The 12,505-nt window shown below is 38.6% G+C and overlaps 1 protein-coding gene across 1 annotated transcript in view; it reads left to right on the top strand.

The window, feature by feature from the left end:
- Positions 1-254: 254 nt before the first annotated feature.
- LOC104079080 (DDB1- and CUL4-associated factor 5-like) overlaps positions 255-12,505 on the top strand; it is a gene marked incomplete at its 3' end in the record, with an annotated part of 35,903 nt that continues 23,652 nt past the window's right edge. Inside the window, exons 1-6 of the mRNA XM_009580979.1 lie at positions 255-479; positions 2,032-2,132; positions 2,710-2,740; positions 3,225-3,363; positions 6,002-6,145; positions 10,375-10,411. Coding sequence (XP_009579274.1) covers positions 255-479; positions 2,032-2,132; positions 2,710-2,740; positions 3,225-3,363; positions 6,002-6,145; positions 10,375-10,411 — 677 coding nt within the window. The remainder of the gene's footprint in view (positions 480-2,031; positions 2,133-2,709; positions 2,741-3,224; positions 3,364-6,001; positions 6,146-10,374; positions 10,412-12,505) is intronic.

Here is a 12,505-nt window from a genome sequence, read left to right on the forward strand (position 1 = left end):
AAAGAGGGGTAGTCTTGATCTTAGTTTCTTTGTATCAAGCAGAATTCTGTGTGAGGAGGAGTCTTAGGTCCAGTTACTATGCGATGTTTTCATTAATGTCTGAGAAATTATAAAATTTAAAAGTTATACCAGGAAAGGTAGCAATAATTTCTGAGGATAGGAATTGAATTTAAAGTTAATTAAGAGATGTTACCTGGAAGAAAATGGCATGTGGTTTGATAGGGACAAGTGCAAACTACAGCACATGAATAAAAATGGTCGACTCTACAAATACACTATGGAGACTAGACCATAGTCATGTAGAAGAGGATCCAAATGTGATAGTAGATCACAATGTAAATATCATCAGACATGATAAAGCATGTAAAGTAATCCTGCTTTATTTGGCGCTGTTGGGGCCTCAAATGGAGCGCTGTGCTCAATTTTGGGCACTGTACTTTGAGAAGGATGCGGCTGGACTAGAGAAAGTTCAGAAGAGGGTATGAAGAATGATCAGAGATCTAGAAAAATTAAAGCCTGAAAGAGGGGGGTCCATTTGGTCTACAGAAAGAAAAGCTGAGTGCTTATGCAGCAAGTCTTAAGCTGCATAAAAGTGTTTTTGATTATTACTACAAAAAGTTGTAAACTCTTCTTTGTCCACTGGGAATAGGACAAAGAAATGGTCTTAAATTATAGGAAGAAAGATTTTTAGGATGCTGTTTGATCTTACTTCCCCTTCATCCTGTAGTTAATTCACTTATTTTTCCTCTCTATTGTTTGTAATGGGGCACTTTTATAACTTAAAGTCATAAGCTGGTATGATGGAAGCATCGGAACAGAGGAAAGGAATAGGGAGGGAGAGGTTGTCTGTCTGACAATTGATTTTTCTGTCAGGTCAACTTCTTTAACCTACCTGCCCTCTGGCTGCATCACCAGTGAATTCAATGGGAGGGAAAATAGCAGGAGCACATGGCAAGGGGGAGTGGGATTATATGTAACGTCAGACTGCACCCTCAGGCTAGATATTAGGATAATCTGCCTAATGGCAAGGATAATGAAGCACTGAAACAGGCTGCCTCAGGAGGGTGTGAAATCTACCTCAGTGGTGGTTTTTTAAGAACAAACTAGACACACTGGGAATAATTCTGACACAGTCTGGCCTTTTGCCCATGGCTGGGGTCAGCTAAGTGATCAACTTCTTGAAATACTGTCTGATCCCACTTTCTGTGATTCGTGCAACTTCTTGAGTAGATATAAGCAATAAGATAAATTTTTTATGTTATGATTTGGAAGTGTTGCCCGCGTGCCATGTAGGTTCTTCAGTGACTGGACCTGGTATAATAGGAGACAAAGAGGAGTAATGGTCTTGAGCTTTGTCCGTAATCAGCAAGGTTAATGCACTTTAAAACTGCAGTGTTTAAGTCCTGACTGGTGTGATTTTGAAATGCTTCTATTAGCACACAAGAGCTCAAGTGTGTTTCATGAGCTATGCAGATACTGTTTAGACTAGATTTACTTTTGGCAAGGGTATGTTCTGGCCCCCTTCGAACCATTTTAGGACTAAGAAGAGTCCTGGACTACAGGTAGGCCACTGTTACTGTGAGGTACACTCCTCTTCCAAATTTAATTGTGTATAAATTTAGTGATTACCTGTTTAGAAGTTAGCCTGATCAGGAAACTTTTTTGGGAAGAACTAGTCCAAAAGCAGGGCAAAACTAGAATGCTTTGGTTTAGGAACTGTGGAGGCAGTGTTTGTGCTGAAATATATGCTATGCTGAGTCATTTGGGACCTGTTCAGTTAGCTAGAATAGGCATATACTACCTATAGTGTTTGTCCGTGCTTCTTTTAAAAAAAAAAAAAAAAAAAGAAGAAACCCAAAAACCCAAGCCAAAACAAAACAAAAGAAAGAACTTTTTGGGGGGAGTCCTTCTTTTTTCTTCCCCACTTAAATCTTGGGGTGTGCAGCATGCACAAACCATTCTGAAGCGGGCAAACCGTGAAGAAGACATGGCGCTTTTAATTCTTCTGGGAGGTCCACTTTGTGTCAACAGGAACTAGAAGATTCCAAGGGTGAACACAAAGTGTTTGTCTACTTACGAATCTACTTCAGGATAACTATCCCAAGATTTGAAATGCAAGCTTTCTTTTTTAGGTATGTTCTGTTATGTATCTTCTGGGTAGAATTCCTTAATCCTGCCTATGTCTCTCATCAACCTTAGTCAGAAGGCCCAAAGCATTAATAAAGTATTCCGGTGACTTGGGGCAGGAGAAGAAACGTGTGTTTATGTATTTTTTCATTCATGTGTTCTTGTAAAAAAAATTGGAATACTGCTCTTTTCTACATCAAGAGTAATATGGGAAGGTGATAAAAATTCCAGCCTCTCTGACCACAAATACTTCTTTGGTCTGACTTCTCTTCCTGTCGGACTTTGATTTTGAATGTAGAAGCAGGTTTGACCCATAATGAACACTGAGGTACTTGACTAATTACACCTTTTAAAATGTGATTCCCTTCTGAAAAGTAACTGTAGAATGGCATCATATGATTCTTAGCTGGGTCACACAAACTTTTACTTTTCAAATTGTCAGTCATTCAGTCCTAAACAGAACCAGCAAAATAAGATGGAAGTGAAGCTATTTCCACTTTGTAGATGTCAAACTTACTACTTCTGACACCATGAACTGAAAAATTACAAATTCAAGACTTTATGTGGGGCTTCAATTTCTAGAAAATCCAGGTTTGGAGCCCTGGTGGCTAAGGTATTTTCATACGAAATCCAGGTTTCCCAGATGTGTAGTAAACCTGTTGCTGTTAGTATATGCTCTGTATCATGTCAAGAACATACCCTTGCCATACACAGTTACTCTCTTTTGGGGAGCATTGCGCAGTTATCACAAGTTTGTGCAGTGGGTCCTGTGCTTTTTGAAAGGCGTTAAGTGGTTTCTGCTTCACATGTTGTAGAATTGGCATATGTGCGCAATAAATGCACTGTAAATTGAAAGCATCTTAATTAATCTGCTTTCACTGATCAACTGTACGGAACGAATGCTATAGGCCTGGAGTTTCCTATAATTCTCAGACTTGTAACTTACGTTGCATAATGTGCATACACTTTGTGTCTGATGAATCATGGTTCCTTTCTACAGAGCGTAAAAGCTCTATATATTCACATTTTCTTTGCTGTCTCCCTGTACACCTGTCCATACGTGTGTCCCTACCTCCTTTCTTCCCTCTTATTCTAAGAGTCAGGTTTTGATAGTGGAGATTGCATTTGCTGGTTTGCACCTCTTCTGGTTTCAGTCACATAAGACTTGCCTTTTCTTGGGTATATTTGCCTGTGACTTAACACTTCTTGTTCTGTTGTATGAGGATGTGGAGACTGGTAAAATGTCTTTCTGCCACAAATCCTCCTCTGTGACTGGACAAGTTGGTAAGGCTTTTTCTTTCTGCTGGAACTGGCCTTAAGTCAGAAGTATTTCTGGAATAGCTGAATTGGAGTTAGAAGGGAACACACTTCCAACCCAGTTAACATTATAATTTTATTAAACTTTTCTGTCTCAGTGTGGTATGAGAGGAATAAAACTGAGGCATGAAACGGGTGTAGAAGTTCTCAAAGTCAAGTATGTGCAAGACAATACATAGATGGAGAAAGGACAGAATTGCATGAGTGTGGGGAGCATTTAAAAGCTCCTAAACTGTGGAACATGTGCCAGCACCAAGGCAAACATAGTTCTCAGACTGCTGTAGTGCTGGATACTCAATAGTGGGGCCCTTTGTACCAAAGTCTCATGGACTCTTCCCAGGTGTCTGGGAAGAGAGAGACATTTGGATTCAGTAGGAAGAGTTGTTAATAAGCCGGAGGCAGAGGAAACAGGCACTAAGGTGTAGGAACTTACAAAAAAGAAGGTAGTGGCAACTTTTAACACTGTCAAAGATTTCTCTGCAAAGGTTGCAGTTTATCCCTTACCGTACTGTATGTGTGCTGGAAACCACAGTAATGTTTGTTGTCTTTGGATATCTTCATTATTTTTGTTCATATGTGGGCTAGGTGGGTAGTGGAAATGAATAGGAGTTTGCTGTTAAAGTGAGACACCTAGGTGGCTGTGCTATCAGGTAGGGGGATGTGTAGACCTACTGCAGTGGTTTTGCAAATTGGTTTGCTATGGTAACAATTAACAACAGTATGTTACTGTGTTTTCCCCTGAAACGTCTTTTACAGAAGTCTTGAAAGACAATAAATGTAGTCTGATAGAAGCAATGTTGGTGTTCACCAGCCTTAAATGTTGCTTAAATTGTTTGCCAGGTAGTGATAACATTGCCTGGCTGTTGGCAGGTTTGGAAAGTAATAAGTTAAAGCGTGACAATCACTTCTTGATTTTAGCGTGACTAATGTGGTTGTATGTTTCAGCAGTCATGTATTTCTATGTCTCCTTATTACTAGCTCATCTGCAATCACTCAGGTGCAAATACAACTTTCTCTCCTATTTCTAGACAGGAAGGAATCTAAGCTCCCATCAGTTTAGTTGACCATAAATTACTGTGAGTTTTTCTGGACCCATCACATTCCCAGTAGTTATCAAATGCATCACAAATCTTTTTATCGTGTATTACTTGTTTTCTCTGTGAAGTACAAAATCAGGAGGAGGAGTACACAATAAATTTCATGGAGCATGGGTAAGCATAACATGCAGCTGTACTGTCTGTCAAAGTGATTGTCACAAAATCTGTTAGGAGCCTTAAAGGCTGAGAGACCGTTAACTTAAAGGATGTTTGACATAACTCAGTTCCATGGGAAAACTTCTTAATAGCACCATATGATGTGAAAAGTTTTAAGAAATCTGATTAACAGTAGTCATGAATTCTATTTATGCATTTATCTCTTCTTGAAGTAAACTGCAGACCAATTAATTTCAGTTTCCTTTTGTCTCTGTTTCATGCCTTTTTCCTTCTGGATAGCAGCTCAGAAGGCGCTGAGTTTATGCTTTTGATTGTGCAAAGAAGCAGGAAAATGTTTTAACTGAAATCAGCATGTTTCTGGTGGCACTTTTGACTTGTGATGCCATTCTCTTTTGTTTGTTATTAAGTTACCAAAAATATTTGAGTCAGACTTGAAGAAGCTTTATTCAGATTTTTACAGGCATCCAAAATTGATGTTGAGAGTGCTGTCCAATACAATAGTATCTTGAATTTTTTTCTCTTCCTAATAAACAATAGTTTAGTGCAATTAAAGCATGAACAGTGTCTAATATTTATTTTATATCTGACTGTTTACCAGACAGAGAAGGAGGCACTTAAGTATGTTTGTGCATAGAGCTCTGAACTGAGAACTGCACCTAGGCAAGCAATTAGAAGAAGTACAGCAAGCTGTAAAGCAAGGGAGAGTTAACTTTTTTTCCCCAGTTACTCTTTGTCAGGAGTTCACCTCAGAAATGTCTCTCTTAACCTTTACAGATCTAGAAGCATGACATAACTGTGCATGCTGAAGACTTCTGAATGATTCAGTAAAATCTTTTTATGGCCACGTCAGTCCTGTAGCCAACCTATGCTTTGAAGGCTTTGCAAAGACTGCTAGAGGAGATACGGTTGTCAGGGAAAGGGGAAAAGAAGTTCCTGTTTCGTGAATAACATAAGTGATGCTGGCAACAAGGAGTTGGTGTAGAAGTGTTTTGCCAACATGCATATGTTAATTTGGCATATAATTTGTCTACAGCTTGCTACAGAATTTTACATACCGGTAAAATTCTGAGTCTCCGGGTTGCTATAGGTTGTCACTATGTGTTGGCAGAATGGCAGCTGTTTAATCCAAACTTTTCCTATTAATATTAATTGAATACCTGACTGCATGGCATCTTAATGTAAACATGTGTCTATATATCCAAACCCTTGCGAGGTATAAAATTTTTTATGCTAATTAGGGTTTCAGCAAAGCCTTTTATGAATAACTGCAGAGTTAAGTAACTTGTCTGTCATCAATTTACACATTGCTCAGGCAGTAATGCCGTTTCCTTTCTTTCTTCTAGGAGGGGATGACCGCCGGGTCTTACTTTGGCATATGGAAGAAGCCATCCACTCAAGAGTCAAACCAGTTCAGCTGAAAGGGGAGCATCACTCTAATATCTTCTGCCTAGCTTTCAACAGCGGCAATACGAAAGTGTTCTCTGGAGGTAAGGAAGGAAGAGCACCCTGATTTCACAGGAGCTTGCATTGTGAATGCCTTAGAGTAGAAGTCATGAGCGAGATCCTGCCCCACATGAAAGGTCTTTTCCATAGTCCCCTAAGGATCTGGAAGGTGTCCTTAATCAGCAGCTGAAGGTTCTTTGGGAACAGGGAATTCTTTAGCTAGCACATTTTCAATTTTGTCATGCTTCTCCTTTTCCCAAACCCTTGTGTAAGCGCATCGTATCTCGAGCTATCATGAGAATCCAGGGTCCAGTCTGCCCCTACTTGTGCTACAGACTGTGGAACATGGTCTTTGTTACTCCCTCTTAGCTGTACTGAGAGTAGACCCTGCATCCTCTCTGGCACTCAAGCCTGATGCTTAAAAATCTCTGCTGCTACTAGCTGATTTTAATGCACGCTTAGATGGCTAATGAAGGGCTATTGCCATCTATTGGTGGATCACTTTTTCTCAGATCTTATTTCAGTCCTCGCTAGATAAGTGTCTGCCTTTTAGAACTGTTGGCACATTGGGCTCTAATTGGCCTTGATATTCTTCATCTTTTTTAATATAAATCCACTTTTTAACAGTTTAATTCAGTCTTAAAACTAATATAAGGAAAGTGGACAGGTACTCGTTTTGGAGTAATAATCCCTAGAATTTCACCACTTGATTTTTGAAGTGTTGAAGTAGGAAAGAAAATTGAATTGACAAGAAAAAGACACAAGACTGTCAAAATGCAGTGTCATTTTCTGGTGTACTTCATTTCCTCTAACTGACATGATAATAGAATGGACAGGAATTTGTATCTTTCGTCAGTATGTCCATTAACATACAGCTGGACTTATTTTAGGATATTATGAGACTACTTGGTCAGAGCCCTTCATTACCTTTTTGAACCAAGATTTGTAAACTGCAAATCAATGCTATAAATTGATTCTAAGCGCATGTGAATGGTGGAAGCTTCCCATCCTTCAACGCTATGTTAAAACTATAATAACCCTTAGAAAAAAAAGCATGACAAAGCTTAAGATAGTGTCAAATTTTAAGGATGAAATGATTCAGATATGCTTCTCAGGTGGAGAAAACCCCCAAAATGTCAAATACTGATGCCTATCTTCTGATTCTGGGTACTGCTGTTCGTTTTATGAGAAAGACAGCAGTCCACACTGTGTTCAAATGAATGTATCTGCATGAGTGATTCCAATGAAATTTTGGGCTGGAGTCTGTTTTACTTTAGTTTGAATTCAGACAAACGGAACCTTACATGAATATTCAAGGAATGAACTGTGCCAGATCTTGCTGGAGCAGCTGTAAGGGTATTTTCTCATTTCCAACTCAACCCTCTGTCCATTGGGCCCTGCTATCAGAGGCTGCTGTTTTCACAGGAAGGGCAGCAGAGTGGTTTGACTGTGCCTTGCCACTGCGGTTAACACCTGCAGTTAAAGATTTACATCATTGATTATGGTGGGTTTTTGCTAAGATGCCAGGTTATATGAGCTGTGACAGCTGATGCACAGACAAACTGGCCGTTCTTATCTCTTTTTCCTTCTCCAGTTTGCATAAACACACTGTGCCTCTGCCAGAAATTATTTCCATTGGAGAAATCAGGAACTCAGCTGCTCCACCAAGATTCACAGAGCTCATCTGCAAGGGCTCTGACTCTTGGATTCCTTGTAAAGAGTCATTTTGCTGCATGGCCTAGATATACCATCTGTTTTATCTCTGTCAGTAAAATGGGGCTAAATATATTTATTCACTCAACAATGTTCTGGGAAATTCTTAAAAGTTCTGAAAGAACTGTGGGTCCTAAGATCTGTTGGTCATCATCCCCCCAGTACTGAAAGTTGGAGTTGTATTCAAATCATGGAAGTCAGAATACTTCAAAAAACCCCTAAAAATTAGAGTATGGAAACTAGCACAAGGTGCATAGAACTCAATTCATTCTGTAAATAAAGCTGCCAATGACTAATGAGTTAGGATCTGATGACCTTTCCCTAAAGCAACTCTTGATAGCAGAGGAGAAAGGATTTTCCACTTCAGTACAAATTGAATTGCATCCAAGGAATTTCAAAGCTCTTTGCTTTGAAGGAGTGCATGTGTAGCATGCACCACATGTAGCCATTACAAAAATGGAAGGCAGGAACTGAGTGGACAGTGTTTTGCATGTAATCTCTGGAGAACAAACTGTCTCAAGATACCGAAGAAGTTCCCATCCCTGAAGAATAATGTTGCCTTTTCTCTGTCCACACACACTGAGAGTAGAGCAGCATTTGAAATGAGAGATCCCCTCTTAGTAAACTGCATGGACTTTTTGTTTTTTGCGTTTAATGTTAGGTGTATGAAAAGCTGAAGTAAACCTACAGGGAGCTGAATTTGTTTCTGTAGAGGCCTGATGTGACAGGGGGTTTAGTCCACCTTAACTGTGCTCCTCTGTATGTGCTCTGCGGTATTTCATCTGCCCAGGTATAACTGAAGGGAATGGCAGATACTTCTTGTCTTTCTGATCGTTGTAACTGCAGTTATCAAAATAAGAGAGAATATAAATGGGAGAGTTGCGTATACAATTACAACCCAGTTGTTCTCAATGAAGACTGAACTCTCCTGTGTTAAAGTAAAACACTGCAAGTGGGAACTCCACTGGGCTGAACAGCAGTGACGTTTTCTGCACGGATGAATCCTTACCAGAAGCAATCAAGCAGTTTGTGGTTAGATTTTTGTCACCACCTTCTCTTCCCACACACAAACCAGAGAGAAGCAGTGTTTATTCCACACACCCCCTCCTTTTGTTCTTTCTCTCCTATTTTGGAGCTTGTGATGGAAGGGAAGGTTGATCCCATGATGACGAGAGGCCTGAAGCCAAGCGTCTAGAATGATTCTCGTGTTCATGCTGTATGGAGAGTGAGGAGCAGGAGTGTCTGCTGGAGGAAATTTTGTCACTGGAGAAACTAGGCTACGTTTTTCACTGGTGAAATGCACAGGCACTAGCGTAGTTTTACTAGGTATAAACCTTGCCTGTAATGTATAATGGGCAGTTTCCATTTCAATTAATGATCAAAGGACATTTACACATAAGTGACTTGTTTATTGTACCATGGAAAAGATGAGCTACTGCAGTAATCTAAGGCTGGCACGATTTAACTAGGAGCCTGTGCAAAGAGCAAGTGGATATAAAAAAAATCTCACACCTCATTAGTCAAAAGAGAAACTTTCTCGTATTTCTTCTGTTGGGACAGAATACAGAGAGAAATGTGTATGGGATAAATGAAAACTGAGTCAACTGAATATTTAAGAATCATAACATGAAATCTTGCTCCTTCTGAACCTCTGGCTTTGGTGTATATTAGGAAAGCTTCACAACTTGATATCGCAACTACAAAGACATACTGAGCATAAAAATATGACTTCGTGGGCTTTCTGTTTTTTTCTTCTGAATTAAATATAAATGTGTGTCTCCTTAAATATTTCTAAAGAGGAGGTGCCAAATTAGATAAATTAATATTCAGTGCAGAGACTTAAAAAAAATTCTGTTGCTGTAGCTTGAAAAACACTGCATGAGCTAGTGGAATTACTTTGTAGCTGTGACCCTCTTAGTCTGTGCGCATGTGGTTAGTTTCCATTGTATTCAATGGATGTGATCAAAGAAAAGTGACATGATTGTCTGGTTACTTGGCTTGGTTTTTGTTAATACAAAAGAAATTACACTGGTTGTCACGTTCGTGCCTTCTCAATGGTTGCAAAACCCTGAAAGCTGACGCTGTGCATTGGCGGCATTTAAGCTGGGAGCCCAGTGCATTTTGCTTACGGCATTTCTCTTCATTATCTTCCATTATCTTTTTATGGAGTATCCTCTGAGCAGGAAGAAAGGTATATTTGCATGAGAGTTAAAGGTGTTCTGCTGCTTCATATAATATTTTTCTCTTTACTGCAAATGTCCCAAAACTCAAGCTCAAACTGAACAATGATCAGTAACGCAGTTAAGTAGAATTATTTGTTGAGCGGTAGCAGATGGAATGGATTGGTGCATTTGATCATGACTGGAAATGTCACATGGAGCTTTTCACATAACCGAGCAGAGGGCTGACCACTTGGCAACTGAACTGGTCTTTTCTCTGCTTCAGTTTTGTTTTCGAAATAGAAAATTTTAAAAAACCATTTATTGTTTTTTATTTTTTTCACTATAATGCTTTTTAACCACTGGAACATGATGTTAAGTGTTTATATTTCTCTTTATAGGCAATGATGAGCAAGTTATACTCCATGATGTTGAAAGGTAAATACACAGTTTGTGTTTCCACTGCTTCAAGAGCTCCCTTAATGTCAACTCACTGGAGGCACTTTTTGTTTTAAATTAATGGTCTGGGAGAAGAGCACAGTGTTTTAATCCTGAAACATGCTTTTTATTTATCTAAATTCATATCTGGAATGAAGTATTCCCCATCACCCCATTTTTTTTCAGCACTTGGGTTCTGCATTGTTTTGACCTTGAGAAAGAATTGTTATTAAATACATATGCTCTCCTACAGGCAGCATGGTAGGTTCTGAGTAGCTTCAGAGCCAGATTATTCTGGCACATATAGAAGTATTGTGACACATTCAAGCTTTTTGTTTTGTTATTCAAAACTCTCACCTGACTTGTATTTAAGATAGCCAGTGTTTGGCCTACCTAACTACCTTTTAAAACTTTGGCTGCAGCTGCCTGATTCTCCACACTAATGTGAAGCATATTTGTTTTGATACTTAACTTTTTACCAAAACTGCAAAGAAGTTGGGAATTAGGCTTTGTTGTGCTACATCAAGATTAGGCTGTTAGTCAAAATATAATTAATACAGTAGTGGTAATGTATTAGATTGGTGTTCTCTAGATACCGTGTCTTTTGAGCTTACTGCTTTTGAAGTAGAAAAACTATAAAGTTAAAATTTTGGTCTGTACTAATAACTTCTACAGATTTGAGCAATGACTGTTTAAATAACATGAACTCAAGAAAGTAAAGTATAAAGAAAAAACAGGAAGAGATATATATAAGAACAGAGAAATATAAAACCTTAAATCTTTTTGTGTTGCCTGAATCCTGGTTAACATAATTTGGACATACTTCTTGCTAAGTTTGTCCAAAGCCTTTTGCATTGAACTGATCAGTGTACATCTGCCTTCCATCATACCTTATATCTACTTCTTGTATACATCTTACATGAGAGCTGGGCAAAAGTAACTTTGTCTTACTCTTCTAATTCTTTCTCAGGAATATTATGTTGTTTGATGTTTTGTTGTTGTTGTTTAGGTTTGACTTTTTGGGTTGTTGGGGTTTTTTTGGGGTGTGTGTTTTTTGTGTGTTTTGGTTTGGGGGGGTGTTTGTTTGGGGGAGGGTTTTTTGTTTGTTTTTTTGTTGTTGGTTTTTTAATTAAATGTGGAAGTGTCAAAATTTTAGATGCTGGTGTTTAATTGTGTTGTGACTTTTCAAGCTTCTACAAGATCTTTGTCCTTGACAATTTCCTATATAACACATTTTTTTCCTGCTTTGTCTTGTTTAGAAGTTTTAACAAGTCTTTTTGATATGTATGTATTATTAATGTGCTTTTGTTACCGGGGGGGGTTCAGGTATGTTAAGTCCAGTTGTAACGCATACAGAGTTCATTCCTATAAGGCTATTTGTGTGATCTTCTGAAAGAAACATTGCTAGCCTGACATACTGAATTCTGATTGATTTCTATAGAAAGTTACTCTGTCTTCTTGAATGATAACACTTAAGTCTATCAACTGCTTTTTCATACTTTTAAATGGCTTTTTCTGTTACTGCTTTTTTGGCCTTTCTGTTAATGGTCCATGAGACAGAATTAGTTGATCTGCCACTAAGAACATCAATTGCTGTGTGAGCAAAACACTGATTTTACATGGGATCTCTTTGGTGGAGTTTCCATGAGGTATCGGGATTGTATACCAAGTGTATTCTCTAAAGAAATAAAGGGGGTTTGCCAAAGAAATAAAAAAAACCCAGAATCTTCTGTCTTAGTATTTTAGCTTTTGGGCTCTCTATGCCACTGTTTCCTCCTTTTTAAATGATCTAACAAGTTGGGAAAAGAACGGAGAACGGGCTTTTTTATAGCTGCGGAATGGCTGAAATCTAGGTACTTTTGGGTGCTTTATTTACTTATTTTTATTTTGTTCTTTTTTGCTGCTTTTTCTACATGGAGAAAATAGAGGTCTGGTCTATCCTGGAGAACCAAGAAAACATATTTAAAAAGCCAGCTGGAAAGTTGCTCTTTTGTGAGCTTCAGCTGAACTTTTGGATGACATAGAAGCCTGTATTACAGAATAAACTTCTGTCTTGCTTTCCTTTTTACCTTAAGTAGTAAAAATTTAGTCCAC

Source organism: Fulmarus glacialis, unplaced genomic scaffold (genome assembly GCF_000690835.1).
Source record: "Fulmarus glacialis isolate BGI_N327 unplaced genomic scaffold, ASM69083v1 scaffold44120, whole genome shotgun sequence".
NCBI classification, from domain to species: domain Eukaryota; kingdom Metazoa; phylum Chordata; class Aves; order Procellariiformes; family Procellariidae; genus Fulmarus; species Fulmarus glacialis.